The sequence below is a fragment of the Meleagris gallopavo genome, chromosome 1 (genome assembly GCF_905368555.1).
Source record: "Meleagris gallopavo chromosome 1, MGAL_WU_HG_1.1, whole genome shotgun sequence".
Classification (NCBI taxonomy): Eukaryota; Metazoa; Chordata; class Aves; order Galliformes; family Phasianidae; genus Meleagris; species Meleagris gallopavo.
In genome coordinates, this window is record NC_139404.1 from 7,775,198 (window position 1) to 7,799,186 (window position 23,989).

The following is a 23,989-nucleotide window of genomic DNA, read 5'->3' on the forward strand; positions in this document are numbered from 1 at the left end:
CATCAAAATGGCTATCCTCTTTGCTGTGATTCGCAACAGAGTTTCCCTCCTTTAATTTCACCAGACTTGATAATTCCTGCAGGAAGCAGTCACTAAATATCTCTTTTATATCAGAAAAGGGCAGAAGATGCAGTTTACATCAGGTCCCTCAGCTAAAGACTTATACTGCCATATACACTTGGTAGCAAACTTTCAGTATCTAAATGGAGTATATAAGAAAAAACAGGTCAGGCTCTTTACAACAAAGACAAGTGAGAAGACAAGGGGAAATGGTAACAGGGGAGGTTTAGACTGGATATAAGAAAAAGGTTTTTTATAGTAAGTTTGCTGGTGCACTGGAAAAGGTTGTCCAGAGAAGTGGTAGGTGCACCATCCCTGGAGTCATTCAGTGTCAGGCTGGACAGGGCTCTGAACAACCTGATCTAACTGTAGGTGTCCCTGTTCATTGCAGGGGAGTTGGACTGGATGACCTTTAAGGGTTCCTTACAACCAAAATGATTCTATGATTCTGTGATACTTTGAAGCATCTGAATATCCCCATTGATAAAAACACTATTTGACTTCTCTGTAATTTATCTCTTTTCATGTTTTGTGATAATTGTGACTTAAAAAGACACGCATAACTCTTTTGGAAAACATAATTGAAGTGTATGATCATTGTTCATTTAGTTCTCAGAGCTTTCTCTCTGCACATGTGCTGTGATTACAGCAGAGAGCAGTCACAGCTCACTTGTGAAAATGGTTCTGTTGTGGGCTTCTCTCACCTCTAGTCTTCACTGAGAAATTCCACTCAGTTTGATCTGCCTTGTCGGTCTGATGCAACTCAAGCTTTGAATTATACGTCTTAAGCAGAGATGTACTGAAGTATGTGATTTATGTTTAATGCATAGATTTATTCATCAATTTTAAGGCTGGAAGAGGTCAGATGGATCATCTCATCTGATGGAATGATCAGCACAGGTCAAGGAATTTCAATTACTTTGCTGACTCCAAATTGACATTTGCCTATGAAGTCAGCATTACTAAATTTTTTCCTTCAAAAGCATTATTGTACCATCCTACAGTTTTCACCAGACATCTGGTATGAAAGCACTGAACTGATTAAAAACGTATGGTAAAGCAGATTTTTTTTTTTTTTTGTTATGTGACCTGTTTCTTAAATACCTTTTTTTTGTTCTGTGAAGGTTGGGAAGTGGCTGGTGATCACATCCAGAGTGGAGCTGGAGGCTCTGACAATGACTATCTTATCTTGAACTTGCACATCCCGGGATTTAAGTAAGAAACAGGATTTTTTTCCATTTACTTTTCATTTACCTCTGCGTCTTACACCTGTGTCACATTAACCTAGGAATGAACAAAGTTTTCAGTTTTCCATTGTGAATAAACAAGCTAAACATGCCGTGGAATGGATACTGATCCCACATGACTTTGCTATTCAAGCTAGGCTGCAATGTTTATGCTTCTCCTGGAGTCAATGGAAGATGCAGGAACCTCAGGAGGACGGGGCGTCCCACCTCTCCTGGACTCACAGATAGGATGAATTAACTGCTAGATATGCTTGTATCTCTTCTTTTTCAAATGACTGACCTTAGGCTCCTAGCTCAGACCAGGTGCCTACTATTATTATTATCATAAATGATTATTATCATTATTTGTTTTTTATTATTATTGTATTATTATAACATTATATATTGCACTTTGAATATTGCATTCTGCTTTGGTCCCCTCACTACAAGAAGCATATTGAATTGCTAAAGCATGTGCAGAGAAGATCATTAAAGCTGATGGAGGGACTGTAAAACAAGAGTTATGAGGAGCAGATGGAATTGAGAGGAGAGAGAACTGGGATTGTTTAGTGTGGAGAAGAGGAGGCTGAGAGGAGACCCCATCACTCTCTACAACTACCAGTAATGAGGTTGTAGCAAGGAGGTTGTTAATCTCTTTTCTCAGGTGACAATTGATAGGATGCAAGGAAATGGTTTCAAGCTGCACCAAGGGAGGTTTTGATTAGACCTTAACAAGAAATTCTACTTGGAGGGGGATGTCAAGCATTGAAATGAGCTGTCCAGGGAAGTGGTGGAGTTCTCATCCCTGGATGTATTTAAGTTATGTGTGGGAGTATTTAAGTGGACACAGCACTAGGGGATATGATTTAGTAATGGGACTTGGTAGGTCAGGTTGATAGTTGTGCTTGATGATTTTGATGATCAACCTAGATGATTCTATGATTCTCTGATTTAGACAGGCAAGGAATGCCGTGTCTCAGCTGAAGGAAGTTGCTACTTTTTATAACAGATGAGCAAACCCTAATTTTTATTTTACAATATGTCCATACAACAAAAAAGATAAAAAAGAAGCAAGAAACATACTTATGGAAAAGCTCAATGTGTCCCAGAATTGCTCTACTGAAGTAATTCGTGAGCTGCAGTCATTTCCATTGCAGGTGTTTCTGAGTATTGTTCCAGTGTAATCATGTGAAATTCTCCAAAGTGGTCCCTGCTGCTGAGTACTAGGAGTGTCAAGGGTATTTTTAAGTGTTTAATAGATAGCATGAGAGCACCCTGGTTATTTAATGAAACTCCTGATTGCATCTTCCACCAGTAGATGCAGTTGAATCAGTGCAAATCACTTAAAGCTACCCCTCTGTAACACATTTAAGTAATAACATTCTCTACCAATACATTCAAATTTGGGTATTGATGATAGTGAGGGAACTGTACCATAAAAAAATCACACACTTTAAAGTAGTCCTGCTGTGCTTAATAACGCAGAGTAGAGTTGCAGTGCAAGCCTATCCTCCATAGTTCTGTAAGGGCAGGTTTTATGTGATAGTATTTTGGAGTTCCCCTGCTATATAGAAAGCAATTGTAAGGATTGACTGCCGTGTGTCTGGAGAGCACCTTGTAAATGTTTTATTCTTCCTCTCAAATAGACCTCCGACATCAGTGACAGGAGCATCTGGGTCAGAACTAGGACGGATCACTTTTGTTTTTGAGACCATCTGTTCAGCAGATTGTGTGCTGTATTTCATGGCGGTAAGTGAGACCCCTCTCTCCATGACTGATGACTGAGCCTGGTATTTCACATGTCACTTTAATACCTTTGCATAGGTGTGATTAGTTGCACTTTGTTTATTATGACTAAGATTAAGCATGATGTTAGCTTTATATCTGGGGTGCCCTTGCAGAAAGGATTTAATTAGTAGCCCAGCAAAATTTCTCTACTACTAGAATTGTGAGCTGTTGTTGATTATTTGCTTGTTGTAAAAGAGATTATTTGTCACCAGAAAGCCAAATTTCCCTTCTTAGACCAACTGATAAATCTCTCAGTAGCTCTTGGATGTTCATGTTTTCCTCTATCAATTCCAAAGCATTGCATGTGGGAAGGGATGATAAGAAAAGGGAAATCAGGAAATTTAGTCTTAGTCCGGTCAGAGACTTGGGGAATATATGCAGGGAGCAGACATTTGTCAATGAAAACCAAGTGTCATGGTTTTTTACTTTTCTTGTCCATCAGCTGAGGAAGGTAACCAATTCTGTGACCACTCCCTTGTTCCTGCAATTGCAATGTGAAGCTGGTACTTTTTTTTTGTATTGAGTGATAATTTATAGGAATCTGTTTTATCTTGAACTAGATCATGTGCCACTGATGGAGCATAAGAAACATAAAGATAGGCTGGACAGGTTTTTCTTGTGTAAATTTTGGTACTGTTTCACTAGAGACATCAACAAGCTGGATATACTGAGATGGTAGAAACTACAATATTTCTTTGAATTTTAATTTTCTTCTCTCCATGCTCTGGGACCCACATGTTTTATACATAAACAGAATTTGAAATCTCAGCCATTGTGCTGAATCTTCCTTGTTCATAATTGGCCATAGGACTTTAAAGTTAACTGCTGTGTGAATAAGATAGAATAGATGCCTTTTAGAATAGATGCCTTTTCTCAACTGGAATGTTGCCAGTGATGGAAAGCAGGATAAATATGTTTGCTTCCTTTTATTAAATGTTAAATGCAATTGTAAAATCCTTTATATATATTAATGACTATATTATAAAATGCTAATGTTTAGTATAATATGACTCCACTTTTGTGTTTTTTTTTTAAATAAATTATTATGACTTTTATAGGATATTAATCGAAAAAATACTAATGTGGTGGAGTCATGGGAAAGAAGTAAAGAGAAGCAATCCTACACTCATGTAATCTCCAAAAACGCTTCCTTCACGTTTACTTGGGCCTTTCAGAGAATAAATGAAGGCCAAGATGTAAGTATTGTTTTACAGCACAGCTTCCTTTGGACACTCACTGTCTGTGCTCTTACTTTCTGTTAAAGCTCACAGGCTTCTTCTAAGGGGTGAGTGGCTGTTACCTTGCAGGTTGTTGTGGTTTAAGCGGACAGGTGGCTCAGCACCACACAGTTGTTTGCTCACTCCCGTCCTGCCCTTCCCAGTGGGATGGGGAGAGAATCGGGAATAAAAAAAAGTAGAACTCATGGACTGAGATATAACTATTGATCCAGATAGAGAAAAGAAACAAGATAATAATTACAATTGTGTGTGTGTGTGTGTGTGTGTGTGTGTGTGTGTGTGAATGTATATAACGAGTGATGCACAAGTAGTTGCTCACTGCCCCCTGACTGATGCCCAGCTAGCCCCCGAGCAGTGGAAGAGAAAGAGGTGAACTCCCATCCACTTCAAAATGCCTTCTTCATGGTGGCATATGGTATGGAATATCCTTTTGTCCAGTTGAAGTCAGCTGTCCTAATTCTGTTCCCTCCCAGCTCCCTGGGCCATTTGCTGAGAATGGCCTTGGCTCTGTACAACAACTGCTCAGCAGCAACTATAAACATCAGTGTATTATCAACATTATTTTTCTCCTAGAACCAAAACATAGCATAACTCCAGACAATCTGAAGAAAAAAACTGCATCCCAGCTGAAACTAAGACATAGGGTAACTGAGGAAGGAGCTGTGGGTAAACCACCCATGCTGGAAGTACATGCATAAGTCAATGTCCATGTGCAATGATGTGGTGGCACCAGGGTGGTTTCTTTGGCTCTCGTTCTAGAGCAGGCAGTTCATCAATGATGTGGCAAAGATCTACTCCATCACAGTGACTAACGCGGTGGATGGAGTCGCCTCCTCTTGCCGGGCCTGTGCGCTGGGCTCTGAGCAGTCTGGCTCATCCTGTGTGCCCTGCCCAGTGGGACACTACATCGAGAAGGAGACCAGCCAGTGCAAGGAGTGTCCAGCCAACACCTTCCTGTCCATCCATCAGGTCTACGGCAGGGAGGCCTGCATCCCATGTGGGCCTGGCAGCAAGAGCACCAAGGTATGGAAGCTGTGATTGTCTCAGTGAAGGGCAGACAGGGTAGGTTGGAACATAAGCACTCAAAGGGCCAGCTTGGCTGCTTTTACTGCAGATATGTGTCTTGTTAGCATGGGAGTATTATTGTAACCAATGAACCCATTCTTCCAGTTATGTCCTTAGTCTAATTTTTGTTTCTACACATATAATAAAATGATAACATTGACCACACTGGCTCAAAAAATGGTCCATTTCAAGAAGCTATATTGGGATAGTGTATGAATAAAGTAAATATTTAAGTTACTTGAAGCTCGAACTGTCCCAAACTCTTGCTATTTTAAACTCAGGGACTTCACCAGCTGGATGATGTTACCTTCCCTTTAGAACTTGCCTGTAAGCCTAGATAAATGTTTACCATGTGAGTATTGTTCAGCAAGGAATTGCACGGGGACTTGAACAGATCTGTTTTGTTCATAATCTTCCTGTTTTCGGTTGGGTTCATATTTTGTTATTGTTTCTTAAGCTCTGCTTCTTGGGTTTGCAAGATGCAAGTATAAGCAAGGCCATGGTTCTGGTCTATCTACAGGGTTTTAAGCTTGGACATCGAGATCATAAATATGCCCACAACTAAACAAAGCAATTTTACATTTTCTTGGATAGCAGAGAAGCAAGGTTTAGGAACATCAAAGCCCTACTGAGATTTGGTTGCAAGGAACTGAAGCAAGGATGGGAATTTTCTCAAGGGAAAGATGAAACAGGAGAAATTCCCTTTTGTCCTTAGCAAGGAAAGTAGTCCTGTCTGCTCCTCCTTGCTTTAACTCACAGTTGCCAGCTATATGGTTTGCTGCTGGTCCTCCATAATTTCTCTTTTATGAATTCCTCTCCATCTCTGAAGGACCACTCTGCCTGCTTCAGTGACTGCTTGGTGTCATACGTCAAGGATAACCAGACCCTGAGTTATGATTTTAGCAACCTCAGCCAGGTGGGCTCCTTGATGAGTGGGCCGAGCTTCACTTCCCGTGGGACCAAGTTCTTCCACTTCTTTAACATCAGCCTGTGTGGAAATGAGGTGAGCTCAGTGGGTGTTGAGGTTTGGGTTAACCAATGTGCAGTCCATGTTGATGCTTGGTGGGATCGCACTGAGGCAGTGTGCATCATCACTGTACAAATGCTTTCCTCTGTATCTTGCTCCCAGTCAGATTTGGAGTGTAGCAGAATATATTGTCAGAAATAACAGTTGACATTTTGGAGCAGTACCAGATGATTATCCCTTGAAAGCCAATGCATACAGTTTACATCAGTGTTTATCCCTGTAAAGTTAGGAAATGTCTTCTCCATATACCAGGGGGTTTGCATGAGAGGAGATAAACCAGTAATCGTATTTCTTCAAAGAATTTTGCATACTTTTGGGCTTAAATGTGTACATACCTATCTGGATGACAGCTGATGACAGATCCATAAAGACACTCCCCTGTAGATCTGATCTTCATTTCTCAAACATTATTCCTTGGTACTACAGTACTATCAGACCCAGAGGAGCAGGTCTGTGTGCTTGGCATTTTGGAGGGTCAAGCCTGCCAAATTCCTTAATTTGGCTTTCATTGCTACTGTTCTGAGATTCTTACATTGGTCTCAGTATGTGACATTAATGCAGTCTTGAAGGCTGTGTATCTGCTTATGGATTTAATGTACTCATGCTTTCAGAATATTTTATCTGGTTTAAATTCCAAATAAAGAGGTATTCTACAGTTCATTATTTACAAGCAATATGTTTTTTCTGTACAAGCCATTTTATTATGCTCTGCAAGTAAGCACTGTGCTGTCAAGATAAACAGAGAAAAGTGCTTCGTAGCACAAGTTTCTGATAAGACACATACTGGAGGTGACATCTTGTTTCTGAGTCTAAACGAGGCTTTAATCGGAGCCTTCAGAATGACACAGTTTATTGCAGCAATTTGTTTCTCTCAGGATGGAAACATGGAGTTATTTCTAAGACGAATGAAGCTCGTACAGTTTGCAATGTCTCCCAAAATTTTCCACATCCTATCAACAACAAACAACTTCCCCATTTTTTCCTGATTGTCTGCAGGGTAAAAAGATGGCTATTTGCACTGACAATATCACAGATGTTACCCTGAAGGACATGGTTGCAGAATCAGAAGATTTTTCCAACTTTGTGGGAGCTTTTGTCTGTCAGTCCACCATCATCCCATCAGACAGCAAGGGCTTCCGAACAGCCCTGGCTCTTCAGTCCAATAGCCTTGCTGACAGATTCTTAGGTACGTGGTTTGTGTTTTGCATATTGCTGCAAGTGAGTTATCTTAGGACTGGTCAGTATTAATTAGTATTAGTATTTCTTCCCTGTGTTTGGTCTCGTGGGTCCCATGGTGCGTAAAATTTCAGCATAAAAATCTGGAGAATGTAATTAAAAAGATTTCATTTGCTGTCATGTTTCCTGCCCATTTCTTGTAGAGCAAGACCAGTCACTGTAGCAGTCCCATTAGTCCATGTATTCCTGCCTATGCCAAGTCCCCACTCAGGCAATTTCAGGTGTTACTGGGGCATAATTAGATGAGGGCAGCATGAGACAGTGTAAACCATTATGTCTTTCATTGTTCTGGCTCACAAGTTCGCAGAGTCTAAGGCCAGAGCAGACAATGAAGTCATCTAGTTTGCTCACCTATCCATTACAGGCACAGAATGTTTGTACTTGCTCCCTGGCAATAAGCCCAGAAACCTGTTTTTGACAAAAGCACATCTTTGCAAGAGCATTCCAAACCTGAACTTCTAAGACTAATGGAGATGAAAGCTTTTCAGTAGTTGTTATTATTATACATTTCACTGGACAAACACCATCTCCATATTTTCTATTAAAGCAGCTTTTTCTCCTGTTTGAATTTGCCTGGCTTCAATTTTCAGCACTTACTACTTTCTCCTGTCTGGGGAATTTTTTTGTACACTGGGATCATCACACCTCCTCACACAATCACTCCCTGCTCATCTGCTCTGCTGATAAACTAAGCAGACCAAATTCTTCAAAGTCTCTTGCTAACATGTATTTCTCTCAAACATCCAAATACCTTTTGAGGCTCTTTCTGTGGCCTCTTTCTGTGTTATTATCTTTTCTTAAAGTTTGGGTATCAGACTAGGATGCTACTACAGCATTTCATTCACTATAAAGACAATGAGAATCACTTTCATGTTTGTATTTACAAGCAACAAATGAATCTTTGAGCCCTTCTGAACTCATGGGATTTCATGATGTCCTCTTGGTTCTATTGTCCAGAACCAAGATCTTTTTCAAAGTTACAATTTCCAAGGGACAATCTCTCTTTTTTAGGACTGGCCTTCATCTCCTGCAGCACAGTGCTGCACTAAAATATGTTATGTTTCAGTGGGACCAGGTTACCAAGTGAATGAAGTCACCCTGTTTTTTATTTCTATTCCTCTTGATTTTTGTCTCATCTGCACTTTACCAGTAGTGATTATGTTGTTACTTGCAGATCACTGATGAAAATCTTACATTTTGGGATATTTTGGGTCAATGCCTAGAGAAACCTGGGGCCATATCCTTTTGATGACAATTTGCCGTGGACAGATAATTTTGTAATTGATTAACTAATAACTTTTAATTCAGAGTATACACTTAATTGATAGTACACTGCCAACTCTTTAATTAAAATCTCATGTTAATTAGTGAAATACTTGATAAATGTATATAATTTTCTTTAGCAACCAGATTCATCAGCACTCAAGGAATGAAATCAGATTTATTGAACAGAAGCTGTTCTGCACAAATTTATGTTGTCTGCTTTCTAAAATGTATCTATACATTAACTGAAGTCATCTTCCACTTCCCATTCCTTTTGATCTGCCAAATCGTGTTAGCCACATTTTCATCTGTGGTTCAGTTTTGTCCTTTCTGAATTTCTACACTGTATTCCCTCTCCATCAGTCTTCTGACATTTCACTATCGTTAAATGTTCTATTAAAGACAGATATTTCTAAGTGGGAAATCCTGTTGGCCTGATTTACTCTTAGATACAGGTTTGCTAATTTGTGTGTGCATCCCAGGTAGTTGCCAAAATCCTCTCTTGCTAGTGAAAAAATAAGGTGTACAAACATTATCTTGGAAAGGATGCAGGTAATCCTGATTTTCTCTTTGTACAGAGAAAACATATCAAGATCTGCATTTTCTCTATTACAACTTTTACATTTTAAAATGCTTAAAGTTTGCCTTTGACATCCATAAGGCATATTTTATTTCTAGTATTTTTTAACAGGTCTCAGACTTACAATTTTTCTAGTGCTGCCAAATATGAGCTTTTCCCTGAAGTCTTTAGCATCCATTATCACTTTTTTTGTAACTGAAACTTCTGATTTAAATAGATTGCTATCTGATTCTCTATTCCCTCTCTGTGAAACTTTGCCAATTTTATTTTTTTAAAGGTTCCTTTCCTGCTATTTTATTCCAAAGTGGACTCTTAATCAAAACAGTTGTCATTCAAGAGAGAGCCGTTGTGGCTTTTTAGCTATCTAGTTAATATCTTCTGAGAAATACCATCTTTTTTCCTCACACTTGATTTTGCTTCCAGTGTTATTTTTAGAAATGGCACTTTGGGATGCCAGCTTTGCAGTACTGTGTATGGGATAGGAATATTCTCTCATTGCCTCTTGAATATATTAAAGTCCCTAGGAGCTACATCTTCCAGTCTACTGAGTAAGTTTGAATGCTTGGTTGAGATCCAAATTTAAGATGCCCTGTGTTAAATATGATATCTTTGATTAAAGGAAATATTAAAGGGACTCTAGCCTGTGTTCTCAGATTGGAGACTCCTCCACAACAGTGGCATCTCACTGCATGTGTTCCCCATAGCTGCTGCAACAAGGTTCTTTGCTTTTTCTTTGTGTTGATGTGATGCTCTCTTGCCATTCCTCACCTGCATGACTAGGCAGTGTTACTGAGCACATAGATCCATGTACTTACATGATCACAGGCTTGGACAGACTAAAGAATGCAGCCAGGTGTCTGAGTTGCTGGAAAAACAAGGGGAAAACTCTTGTCTTCAATCTTCCTGTAGTTGCTGGTTGCTACCACTTTGCTTTTTACAGTTCCAGCAGTTTTTCACCTCACTAGAAGGATGCAACCTGCTCCATTTGTACAGCTCCCACTTCTGAAATGTTGTGGTGCAGGATCAGTGTTTTCCATCTTCTCTGGTTCATGGGATAAAAAGGATCTCAGAATTTGCATTACTTGAGTTTTCCTCTTTCTCAGGTCTTCTCCAAAGTCCATGCAGACCTGTGTAACATTTGTTATTCCATGCATCCATCTGTTTGTTGCAAAATGTGCCATCAAGGCTTTTCTATGAATCCATAATCCTTCTGAATCTTTTCACTGAAGTTTTTTTCCTGCAACAGTACAGATTGCTCTAGATGTTTTGATTATGTTGTGTTAGTGTTATACACAAAAGCATCACATGCAAGGCATATGGTTTTAGCAGTTGATAGTATCAGATGATTTCCAAAAGTCCTTTGCCAAACAGAGTTATTTTATTATTCTGTGATATCTCCTGATAGATGTAAATTCAGACAAAAAGAGTATAATTCATGTACACTGTTTTTATTAATATTTTCTGTATGACAAAATCAGACTGCATGAGGAACATACAAATCTGCAGTCTCACTTAGAATAAAGGAAAGTGAATAATACATAACAATGCCATTAAATGCTATATTAAGTGAGAACCTTACCTTGCAGATAGAAAATATTGCTCATGAACTCCTCAGAAAATCCATCCCTATCTTATTCCTTTCATTTTTATTTTCCTAAATTTTAGGAGCTACTGTTGAAACAGCGCTGGAAAATATCAGTGTCAAGACAGATATGTTCCCTCCCTCTCCAAGCAAAGTACCTGACGTGCATTTCTTTTACAAGTAGGTAAAGAGTCCTGCTAACTGGTACCTCAACTTTCTTTTGTTTAAAGGAAACTAAAGCTCTGAGGGAAGATCTTTAATGCACCTTTAATCTTTATTGCTTTAGTCAACATTTGGCTGATATGGGTTGAAGTGTTGAAGAATATTTTAAGAAATCAGCCTACACTGTTTTGCTTAAGTCTAAATTATACTTGATGTGTAGACAGTGATACCAGAAGTTTGATTAATCCAAGTGCCACTTCCACTGTCATGTTACTTTCCCATAATTTTATGTATGTGACTTTGGTGTGTTCACTTTTCATTGTATATTTTCTTTCACAATCATTTGTATTTTTTGATGTTTCAAAAATGAATGTATTAATGTTAAAAATAATTGTTCCAAGTTGCTCAGTTTTTAGCATGCTTTTCTTATTATTCACTCTCCTCCATAAAAATAATTTGGTAATAATTAGCTCAAAAATCACCTCTATTAAGATGTCTATGTGCTGGTAGACAGCATGTGAACTGAGCTTTTGTGTTTGCTTTTTGGAGCTGTGAGGCTATGCAGGTTATCCTAAGGCACATACCTACATTTGCTGTACCAATTGGCTCTCAATGTTGACTTCAGTGATAGATCTTAATTTGCTCTACCACTTTAGGTTTCAACACTTCACGAATAATCAAATACATTTTCTTGATGGGTATTGCAGACCAAACCCTACAGCAGTGACCCTACTTTGAGAATATTATAAACTTGACTAACAGTGTTAGTTGTTTTTTGGAATAACATTCTCCTTACCTTCTGCTGTTTCAGGAACAGTGTAATATAGAGTTCCTGGACAAGGAAGAAGCTATCGTGAACTCTCTGTCAGAGTAACACGGCAAGCACAACAGTGCCTGTAATTCTGCTTTTTTAATCTTCCTTATTTTGTGGGCAGGTTTATTTCTTTGCTCAGCAGAAATCAAACTAGCTAGAAAAACAGAGCAGTTCCCAAATTCCATCTCAGAGTACTTTGAGATTTGAATGATGTGATGAAGCCTAAGAAGCTTCTATCCCTCCTTTTTGTTCTTCCAGCTGACAATGGCAAAAGTGCCACAGCAAAGAGTATTACATTATTATTGCAGGTTGATGAATGATGTAGACCTATGAAACAGCAGCATGTATTTACTGTAGTGGAAACGTTACTGACTGCACATTTTTCTTCCTGTTTCATATTAGATCTTCAACAGCAACAACCTCTTGTGAAGATGGTCGTGCAACTGTTGTGACAGTGAGATGCAACCCCAACAAGCCAGATCAGGGAGAACTTTCGGTGCCCAGGTATTCAAGTGTTTGTGTCCCAGTAGTGCCTGAAAACTCAGTAGGAAGTTTATACTTAACAGCAATGAAAAGTGCTGTTCTCCCTCATTTAACCTTCTGGGAAGTCTCTCTCATTTCTCCTCAGAGCTGTCAAACCCATCATATATAATATGATATACTATCTTTATGTGATATTTTTTTTATGTACTATATTACAGTAATGTCTGTCTGGACATTGCTATTGTATTGATCATACATACCCTCACTTATCCTCCTTCCCAAAAGCTAAAACATTGTGAGATGTGTGGGATCCTCTTTGGGAAGGGTTATTCGTGCCCACCTGAACAAAGCCAAAGAGGCAGCTGAGTGACATGTGACAGCTGAGTGACTGATGTTTGAATGCCTTTGGAGATGTTTACCCAGTTTCTTAAGGCCTTGACACTCTGCAAATTACGCTGGGCAACAAGTTACCATCTATCAAACGCTGTGTGAATCTCCTTCAGGTGTGAGTCCTTGCTTTCTAGCATTTTGTGTTTAACACAGTGTGAGCTGTGATAACTCACCAGTAGTGAGAGGAGTAAACAATTCTGCTTTTAACAGCGTGGGCATAGACAGAAACATCACACAACTGACGCTGACATGACGTACCTCATTTCATTTCCTGCTGACATCTCCCTTCCTTGCCCCACTTTGATTAACTCAGCAGTCAGACAGCTATTTTCAAATAAGTAGTGAGGTAGCTGATAAATGTCAAGTAGTATTGCATGTAACTCTTTGATCTCCCAGACACAGCATTTAGTATCACATGAAGTTGCAGTACAAGGTGAAAGATATAAAAGAGGAGAAAGATCTGTCAATGATCATGTATAGCAAAAAGTATTTCATTATCCAGAGATGATAGGTATCAGTTATTCAGATTAAGGTAAGCCAGAATTGGCTTTTAGTCCTTTAGATCAGAATAACAGATTTTTAGTCCTTTAGATCAGAATAACAGATTCCCGGATGGTACAATAAAAACATTTACATCAATTTTTCTGCATGAGTATATATCACAGTTAAACAACCTAACTTCTTGCATGGACTGTGTGTCACTACTGCTGTTATTACTGCTGCAGTTGTCAGGAGGATAAACTGCACGAGTGCACTAGCATTGCCAGTACAACTTTGTTCTTCCAGTTGAATGCATAATAAACTCATTAGTCTCTCTTAAACAAAGAAAAACTGTTATCTCTTCATTAACTGGTGAACATCTTCCTAGTAATTAACCATGACAGGACAAGTCCATTCCATATGGATGACATCACCCAGGCATCATTTTAACAAGAGCAGGAACCAACTTGCAGCATTCGTAAGAAACAGTCACCCAGTGCAGGAGAAAGTAAGAGGCATGAGCCAGTCTAGCTCGTGCTGGTGAAATGTTAGAGTAGTTCTGCTGCCCCAGGGCTTCTTCTCTTCATTGTAGGTGCATAGGTAGCACACACTGCCAGGAACTGAACTGTTTTTTTTTTTTTTTTAAGACCTTTGGCAGCCCAACATCTGTTTTTATTTGAGAGAACATTTTGTAAACTGGGAAAAATTCTTCCCCCAGATTTATTCATCTGCTGACTTGATGGATGTTTATCTGTTTGTATTTTTTACTTGCCATTACCAATCTTCAGCAACAGAATATAGAGTGAAGATGCAAACTCCAGAGTGTTTAATAAATGATAATGATGCTTTGCTCTCCTCCTAGCTCATGCCCTGCTGGCACCTGCGATGGATGCACTTTCTACTTTGTGTGGGAAAGTGCAGAAGCTTGCCCACTGTGCACAGAGCAAGACTATCATGAGATTGAGGGAGCTTGCAAAAAAGGATTTCAGGTACGGCACCCCCAGCTCTGAGTTGTAAAACATTTGGGTAAAACTTGAAAGCTGTTGCAATTCTGTGTGCAAGTGGACATATTAAGTGCATGCAGAGTTGGGGATCTCTGGCTGTGTTGAGACTCAGGAATATTTGTGCCCAGCAGCTCTCCTCAAGCCTGTGTTTGTATGGGTAAGACCTAAACTCTAGATACATTCCTACATGCAAGCAAGCTGTTTGTAGAATGGAATACCTAAAGGACATCAGTCCTTATGTAGCCATAATCATCAAGGCAGACTAGATGGATTTCAGTTTAGAAATTCATCTTTTCTTGTTTGCAGTGTTTTTGTTACTGCCTCTTCTAATCAAATATTAGGAAATCCTTCCACTTGTTCAGAATCGCCCTGTTGACAAACATTTCCAAAGCAGGCACAGCCAATTTACAATCCCTGTCCAAACCAAAGCATATCCAGTGAGGATCAGTAAAGAAGAGGAAACCCTTTTGCCACGTTTGAATCTACAGCTACAATCAAGGGGACAACCGAGTTGATAATCTGACTGAAAATCAAGCACTTGCTTTGGTTGTCTTTTACTGACAAGATGTCTAACCCATTTACCAAAAACCAGCTTGTTTATTTCAACTTTAAATAGTTCTCTGTTTTCCAACAAACAGCTCATTTTCTGTTGTTCTGTGATTTCTATTTGAAAGGAAACCTTATATGTATGGAATGAACCAAAGCATTGCATTAGAGGGGTTCCCTTACCAGAGAAAAGGACCAGCACTTGTGAAACGGTGGATTTTTGGCTAAAGGTTGGAGCTGGTGTTGGTGCTTTCACTGCTGTGCTGCTGATAGCTTTGACATGCTATTTTTGGAAGAAGAACCAGAAGTAAGTGCTGCAACTTGTGTTGCATATAAAAGTAAGCTTGATGTATTGAACAAAAAGACGTGTCATGGATCTGACCTTATGACGACGTTGATGAAAAATATCATGCTTGATCAGTTTGTTGATCGACCAAGCTGAGTTTTCTGCTGGCAATGGTTTTCAAAACTGCTAGAATGAAAAATATAGAAAATCCCCAATAATTTATTATGGGATGATTTCCTGACAGGGGCTGTCTTTTTAACCCCTAAGAGTTTGAGGTTGACTAAGTCCTGAAGCAACATGGCTTTCTCAAGGTATGAAGACCAAAAGGGTATTTCTTGAGTCTAATTCATACCTTTCAGCAGGACTTCAGATAATCTAAATTATAAAATATTTGAATAGGAGACATTTGTAAAAAAAAAAACAAAAAACAAAACCAAAACAACGGCAACAACAAAAACCCAACTAAAATAATACCTGTGTGGCTTTCTGTCTTCAGGCTGGAGTATAAATATTCCAAATTAGTGATGACAGCGAACTCAAAAGAGTGTGAGCTGCCAGCTGCTGACAGTTGTGCTATAATGGAGGGGGAAGATAATGAAGAAGAAATAGTATATTCAAATAAGCAGTCACTGCTGGGGAAGCTGAAGTCCTTGGCAACAAAGGTAAGTGGTAATTAGTACTAGTATTAATTATTACCATTATTTATCACTGGATGCGATGAGGCTGTGATGCCACAGTGCTTTGTGTAGCCTCTGGCACACACATCACCCAGTTTGCTCTCGACCTGCTGAAATCCACAATGTGAGTAATAATAAGTGTTTCAGGGAATTAAGGAAGTACTTTCTCTTCTGCTTCAGGGAGCTTCCTGAAGCATTTTTTATTGTATGGGCTGTGCCTAAAAAGAGGCATGGGAAACCTCTCTTCCTGGATTCCTACCAGATACCTCCACTGAAGCAAACAGCTATTAAAGACACAGGAAATTAATATCAGGAACACCATCAGTCAGCTGCTTGCGCCTCACCTGGGCTGACTTCATGGCTGACTTGAGAGCCATAATTTTCAGGATTATAGTATTCAGATGAAGAGAAAGCATCAGCTAAAGCCCATCAGCCAATACAGCAACCTCCTCCATTTTGTTGGAGAGCAATAGCACTAAGCATTTTTTTGCAGCATGTGATGCAGCGTTGTTATATGTTTGAATTCCTAGCACAAAGGTCTTTTATGTCCTTTGATTATTTCTCATAGGGACAACAGAAGGCTGTCATGGTAGATCCCACAAGCATTTTGATCTTTTTCCAAATGCTTTGCAATCAGTGAGAAAGTTGGTGTTGTCTTTAAGGGAGTCCAGCTGGGGCATCTGTTATTACAGGAAAAAGGTGAATGACATTTTCCCTTTCACACAGTTCTGCTGAAGAGGGTTGTTTCAAAATAAGAAGGTTTCTTCAACAATAATAATACACAGAATCTTTTGAAAAGTGACTTTTTTGTTTCTTGTCTAAATAGTATTTCAGAAAGTTGAATTTTGAGATTTTTTTTCTCATGTTCTTTGTTTTCCTTTCTGTGATTGAGTGCAATGCAATGTAACTGTGTGTCCTTTCTTCTCCCTTATTTTTCCTTTCTCTTGGTTGTCTTATATTTTTATTAGAATGCTTTCCTCTTTCCACATAAGTGTTCCCCAGATCTCCCTCCTAGGATATGGTACACAGCTAATGTGCAGAACTTCCTCTTGCCCCTGCCTTGATTATTTATCTTGTAAAGTCAGTCCCTTTCCTTGTGGAAAGGTGAAAAAATGTAATGCTAAGGATTTTGAAAATGTAAATAAAGTGAAAGCACATCAAATTTTATGCAGCTTTCATAACAATGGATATAGATTCCATTTTGAATCCTACAGGAATAACTTTCCAGTAGAACTTTGTAGGATATAGGATGGTATTTTTTTGTACATGAAATGGCTTGGCTGGATGTGGCTGGGCGTGATGACCAGTGCTGCTGAGGGTTATGTTTTGCTGTACATTTGATAACTGTAAAAGCTTTGCTGACTCAATTTGCAGCACCAACCACTGGCTTCTGCCTGATTAGAAGTATAGAGATGAAAGTGTGGGAGAAACGTTGTTTTTTTTTCCTTTTTTTTTTCTTAAAAGTAAGCATTAGTGCTATAGTACTAGACCATTCGAATGGAAAGAAACTCCAAAAGAGTTTTTTAAAGTTTCTATATCCATTGTAACAGGCTCCCTGAGTATTCTCTCCTTTTTAAACAAGCCTGTCAGATATTTCTAAGCTGATTCCCTTTTTTCCTACTAAATAATCATAGCTGGCAAAGTCAGCTTACAGTACCTCATTAGCTTACTGAAATCTGTGTCCTGTATCCCTGCAGATAACTGGAATTTAATATATATTTCTCCAAAACAAATGTTATAGGCATTATTTTTCATTTATGGAAAAGATGAGGAAATTCATCTCCTGATGTATTTGCATGTAAAATACAGAAGAAAAAAAAATAGAGAAAAGCAGAGAAGAAAAAGAGAAAAAATTTAAATGGAGAAACAAAGAAATGACTATCCTAACTATATGTGCAAGCTACGGGCAATGGCATTTCTATGAGACAAAATATCTAATGAAGCTATTAATGGCTCTGAGAACCCAAGCAATTTAGGGCTAGGACTGTGATATAGTAAGAAATAACTATTATTTTTAATGAGAGTATGGAAGCTAAAGAATCATGAAACTGCCTGAGGTTGGAGGCTGTTCTAGTTTCATCTGTTGTCTGTAGCATAACAATTCGGGGTCCTTCAGAAGAAGAAATATATTCTCTGCTGTAGGCAAGTGCAGGACAGTTTTCTCCTGCTCTTTCTCACATGTGCACCAGACTGTCCTGATCTCTGATGGAGACTGCTTTAAGAGCCAGAACGTGAGTTAATGTAGTTCCCGTTGTGTTTGTGTACATCAGCTAACAGAAAAGATAGGTACGCAATGCAAGATCCAGCACTTCCCAGTGAGTAGCTTTGGGATTTTCAGTAGCTCCAGTGTGGACTTTCAGATTGTCCTGACTTTGCACCCTGATACCTGCTGACAGATAGGCTGGGCTGTCACCCAGCAGGAAAAAGATAGGAACAAATCAATCTTCTGTCCCTGATTTTTGGATGACAGAGAGTTTGTCAACTTTTTGTCTTGTCCAGAAGAGGATTAGTAATGGGGATACAGTAGTGTTCACATTCACAGGCTTTACTCTAAACATTTTCTTTAAAGTAACAAATAAATTTCTAAATAATCATGAACACAGATACGGTTATATTACAATTGCTTAGCTCTGTCTAACTGTCCTCTGCTATGAATATGAAATGCAACCTTCCCTGCACTCTCTAAAGAAAGTACCATGGAAAGTTTTCTTTTTCTCTTACTGGCAAAATTTTTGGCTTTTCTCGTCTTCACATAATTTTGATTAATTTGCATTTTTTTTTTACAGAATTAGTGGTGTTATTAAACAATAGTCAAACTGTGCTCAAACAAAATCTTTGGCAAAGGCTGCTCTGAAGTTGTTAAGAGAAGTGACTGTAGTAACTGGTGCAGTGAATTTGAGAATCCCAGCTGATGAGAACCTCTCTTTTCCATTGCAGGAAAAAGAAGATCACTTTGAATCTGTTCAGCTGAAATCCTCAAGATCCCAGAATATATGAAGAATTAATGCTGCCTTCAAAGAAAGAAGCCTGATTTCTATTTTTACAGGACCATATTTTAAACATATTGTGGCACACATTGCAGTAGTGATCTCGGTGAGAAATGCTCAGCCATTTAGGAGGAAAGAAGACAGGAAGCAAACCATAAAATTGGATTGCCTTATCACGTGATTGAGTACCTTGCCAAAAAAACCCAAACAGATGCTTGGATTCCATACTGGAAATGAAATTTAACTCAGGAAGAGATATACATACTGCAAATAACATAATTTTTTTGCATTCACCTGGGCATTGCTTAGGCATGCCATGTGATTTATAGGTACCTTTCATTTCCTATCTCTCCTTCTACACATATTCGTAGGAAATGATTTTCAGACAGGCCTGAATCCTCCTGCAAAGGTTGTGTGTTGTCCTTTAGTTGCATACCTGTGAGTTCTCTTAAAATCAAAGTTGTGAATGGTACGGGGAACAAGCCTCAGATGAGTTCTGAGCTTAAGAGGATGCTTTTGATTTTAATGGTTTGGAGGGCTTGGTGGTCTACCCTTGGCATCTAATGCAAGAGGCATGCTTCTGCACCTGTAAGTTGAACCCATTCTGTTGCCTAGTTCATGGCAAACAGGGCTGAGGTAAAAGCTGATGTTATTGAGTTTAGACATGCTAACTGCTGCTGTGTAAATTGCAGATCTGGGCTCATGAGTTTATAGGCAGTGGTAAGATCAAGCTCTTTAAAGACAGGGAAAGTGATAGCTACAGTACAGTTTGCACTCATCGCTCTCTGTGGAAGCTTGTCCTTTCAAGAGAGGTTGGTGGCAGTTTCACTCTCCTCCCTTGGGCTGCCAATATGCCACCTTCCCCTCAGGTGCAAGCCAGCAAAGCCTGAACTGTAGAAATAAAGCGTGAAATCTCCTCTTTTGGAGATCAGGCATCAGCTTTATCAGCTGATAGACTTATTAGAAACACTCAGCTGCATCTGTTCCTGGCCCTAGGCAAGGAATGAGGATGAATGCCCAGGGAAGCTGAGTTTGTGGTTGTGCACTTAGGCAGCTCAGCATCTAAATGTTTTCTACTGTCAATACAAGTACCTTCTTTGAAAGAAGGGCACAAAGTGGTTCCTTGAAAACTGGAAGCTAGATGGACTTCTTCATGAAATCAGTCACTTTGTAAGCATGAGTTTTTCATAGAGCCCACCCCAGTCATGTCCTGGAATTCTCATTGAAGTCAAACTCAAAGGAGTCTGAAAATAAGGCAAAAAATACTTAAGAAAAAATATGCAAGACTTGTATAGAGCCAGGAGAAAATGAGGAACCAGTTTTGTCCTGACCTCTGGTCAGACTCGTATTTCCATTCCAGTAAAATTACATAAATTGTGGAATGCATCAAAGCCAGAAGAGACACATGGGCAGAAAAGGTCTTTTTATTATAAGGAATGTAGATTTTTTGGTTTTATATGACTGAGCTATATCTGTAAAAGAGGGCCCGCTTTTAAGTAAAATTTAAATTAAATTGATTTTTCTGCACTCTGAATACTTTATTATGCTACAAGCGTGGACAAAAATTTATGAAGTTTAGATTTTTTGTTTCTTTAGGGAAAATTCAGCTCAGTTATTTTATATCTCCTGTCACGGAACACAGGCATTGCTCTTTTGATGAGAGATACTTCAGGCATCTTTACAGAAGTGGTGTACATTTTTTGTTCTTCTTGGAAAGGCACTTCACTTTCCCAACAAAGATTTTTATGGGGTATTGTTGAATGTATATTAAATACGCATTCTTTTTTGTATATTTTGTACCATGGCACACTTATTGTACATTGTATTTGTTGTCATGATGTCATTTATATATGGTTGTCAAAGATGATATGCTCACGGAGTAATTCGCTATGGCTTTGGGATTTCACTTCTTGGATCTTTTCTGAAAAGGGTTTTTATGTTGTTGGTTTTTATTCAACCGGTGTGCTGTAGCATCAAAGATATATATCTGATGGGCATTCATAAAATAAAGTGAAAATATATTTGAAATTTTGGACTTGAGATATTTGATGGAACTAAAGCCTTTTCTGACCATTTGCAGTCTGCAGTAGTGATAGAGCTTTTTGCTGCCACCAAATTGCATGAGTCAACATCTCTTTTTTTTCCCCCTTCTCATTCCATATGTTTTCCAAGCCATATTGCAGTGAATTCTCTAGAACAACATTTATTCTTTCAGATATCTGCTGTGTAAAAATGCCTTAATGTTCCTGAGCTGTACTTCATTTTACATAATAGCACAGGTTTGTTTGGTTCCTTTTCTCCTTCCCTTTTGTTTTCTGAATCAAGCAGAAACTTTTTGTTAGCTCTGATAGACTTTGCTGGATGACCGTTTGCAGCTCTGCTTCCAAAAGTTTTGTCATGCTACTGTTCAGAATTCTTCCAGGCAACTTTATAGTGTAGCTGATGCAGTGATAACATAGTGAGATACAAACAAATAATATGGACTTTATTTACTTCAAAATAAGAAATCTGCGTTTTCTACAGTTAAGCCAGTCAAAACTGGCATATTTTGCTGACCTTTATGGTCTTTTCTTTTGGTTAAAGACATGGCAGGAAGGGGAAGTTTTTATTTTCCCATGAGAGGTAAATTTTGGGAGCCTTTAGCATTTCATTAAGAAATCATCTGTCTGTGACCTGTTCTAGTACTTACAGCAACCTCCCTCTTTTCTCCCACATGGAATCACATTAGAATCTGTTATTTGATGCCATAAAACAATGTGAATTGGTCTGTTATGTGTTTAGTTGATTAAATGGAATGCATTTTATTGCTGCATTTGCATGCTTTTCTTTGAAATCTGGAGTTGAGCAACTGAATCTCTTTGAGGATTAAGCACATTTTATGGTGTTTCTGTATTAATTATTGGCAAATTAAGCATAATGTTATTGTCTTAGCTTTGACAGCACTTGCTAGGGGGTGAAATACACAGAGAATGTATTCTATCTGGGTTCTGATTATACTGGTTGATGTTTGTAATATATAACAGGATTTATTTTAAATCTATATTTTGGGAAAATTAAATGTCTTAGAGCCACAAAGAGGGTTATCCAGTAGCTTCAAAGAGTTGCCATCTTTGTTCAAAAAGAAGATTACTCTTTAAAAGAAATTTTTGGACCCTTCATTAGTAAAGTGGAATATTTTCAGTGTTATGTTTGCTGGTCCAGCCAGAGTCAGCAAGGCCCATAAAACAGAGACAGCTGATTGTAATCAGACAGGATAGGAGATGTTACTATTTAGAAACCATGGTTGTTGAGTCATCTCCAGTAATGATCACAACATATGCTTCAATGTAAGAGTAAAAACAGACGTGCCAATGGCAAAGACATTTCTTCTGAAGCAAGGAATGCTGCTGATTGATCCATGTCAAGAAGCATGAGGGACTTAAATTGATGTTCTAGGCAATGATAACCTTAAGAGAAAGCTTCAGAAGTTCTGCTTATCTTCGGTGTTGCTCTCTCTTAAGTCTTTCTCCATGTGTAACTTTCTCACAGAATCATTTGTTTCTATTTCTTCTGCTTCTGAATGCATGGGAACTGTGCTTCATGGGGAAATATGTAAGGAGATAGATGGAAATTGAGATAAGATTTGCAAGGTCAAACTCATCCTACCATATATATTGTATCACAAAAAGTGGTGACGTCTCCAGACACCTGATTGGCACTGCTCACACTGAATATATGTAACAGGGAAGAGGAAGATGTGAAATGTGTCTTGACCATCATCTGCCACCATGTTTTGGTATATATAAAGTTGGACTCAACAGGAAGGTCCCATGTGCTGCGAAGCACATCTCTAACAGCACCTAAAAGCCTAAGTGAGGTAGTGTGGGTGGGTGTTTTGTGTGTGTTTGCTTTAATAAAAGACAAGCAGGAGTGACCTCTGCAAGTGTTGGTGTTATGTACAGCCCCAAATGGCCTCAAGTTGCACCAGGGGAGGTTTAGTTAGGATGTCAGGAAAAACTTCTTTGCAGAAAGGGTGGTTAAGCACTGGAATAGGCTTCCCAGGGATGTGATTAAGTCACCATCCCTGGATGTGTTTAAAAACCATTTGGATGTGGTGGTCAAGGACATGATTTAGCAGAGGGTTGTTAGTTAGGGTAGTATGGTTAGGTTGTGGTTGGACTTGATGATCTGGAAGATCTTTTCCAACCTGAGCAACTCCAGGATTCCATTATTCTTGCCTATGCCATTTACTTAGTGGCAGCAAAAGGCAGAAAATTGACGTTCCCAGCCTCCTCCCTGCCACTGATTCCTACCCATCCTCTTCCTATTGCAAGAAAAATCCAGCCTGGCTCTGGCATCTTCAGTACTTAAAGTAACAACAGTGAGTTTTTGTCTGGTTGTTGAGAAGCTTTGGGGGGGGCATACATCTCTCAGATTACAAACTGCAAATGTTAATGGTAGACAATGTCATAATGTCATCAAGTGCTCAGCACCTGCACTTGGCACTGAGCTAAGGAGTTATTTCCATCTCCCTTTTCTTAAGAGTACTAGTCGTGTGAAGGATTGCATCAGAAAAGCTCTTATCCAGAGCTCAGATTTCTGGGTGGAACAGTATATTTTGGACTCTTCGCATGGATTTTTTTTTATTATTATTATTTATTTTGTTCAAGGAGAACATGATTTTTTTTTAAGTGGGATTTGGTCATTTGGAAACAAGTACTAGAGGTTTTTACTTTGCAAAAATGCTTCCTTTCGGAATTTCTTAATCTATGACTAGAACCAATTGTATTTACTTATTTCAGGAAAAATGACTGCTGAGAGACAAAAGGATTATGTTTTTACTTTCAAATTTTGGTCAGGACTTAACACTTCCCCTACCAACCTCCATCTTCTCCCCCTCCAAAAAAAAAACGCGGCTACCACTACCAAAACCACATAATTTCCTTTACTTCCTTTATTTCCTTTACTTAAATAGAATTGTAATGGTTTTATTTAGTCTTATTTTTCTGCTCAGCCAACAGATTTTTCAGGTTCCCAGCTATGGTGCTTGGGGCTCCCATGCACTGTGTAAGGAACAATGGCAGGATCCTCTGTGCTTTGAGGTGATTTACTTCCC

At 38.8% G+C, this 23,989-nt stretch overlaps 1 protein-coding gene across 1 annotated transcript in view; it reads left to right on the forward strand.

Annotated features, from left to right (window-relative positions):
- Positions 1–20,922, forward strand: part of ELAPOR2 (endosome-lysosome associated apoptosis and autophagy regulator family member 2) — a 95,160-nt gene extending 74,238 nt beyond the window's left edge. Inside the window, exons 11-22 of the mRNA XM_085216300.1 lie at positions 1,185–1,275; positions 2,933–3,035; positions 4,133–4,270; positions 5,072–5,335; positions 6,207–6,380; positions 7,401–7,590; positions 11,149–11,245; positions 12,444–12,545; positions 14,257–14,383; positions 15,073–15,251; positions 15,727–15,892; positions 18,845–20,922. Of these exons, the coding sequence (XP_085072426.1) occupies positions 1,185–1,275; positions 2,933–3,035; positions 4,133–4,270; positions 5,072–5,335; positions 6,207–6,380; positions 7,401–7,590; positions 11,149–11,245; positions 12,444–12,545; positions 14,257–14,383; positions 15,073–15,251; positions 15,727–15,892; positions 18,845–18,904 (1,691 nt within the window). The 3' untranslated portion in view covers positions 18,905–20,922. The remainder of the gene's footprint in view (positions 1–1,184; positions 1,276–2,932; positions 3,036–4,132; positions 4,271–5,071; positions 5,336–6,206; positions 6,381–7,400; positions 7,591–11,148; positions 11,246–12,443; positions 12,546–14,256; positions 14,384–15,072; positions 15,252–15,726; positions 15,893–18,844) is intronic.
- Positions 20,923–23,989: the final 3,067 nt, after the last annotated feature.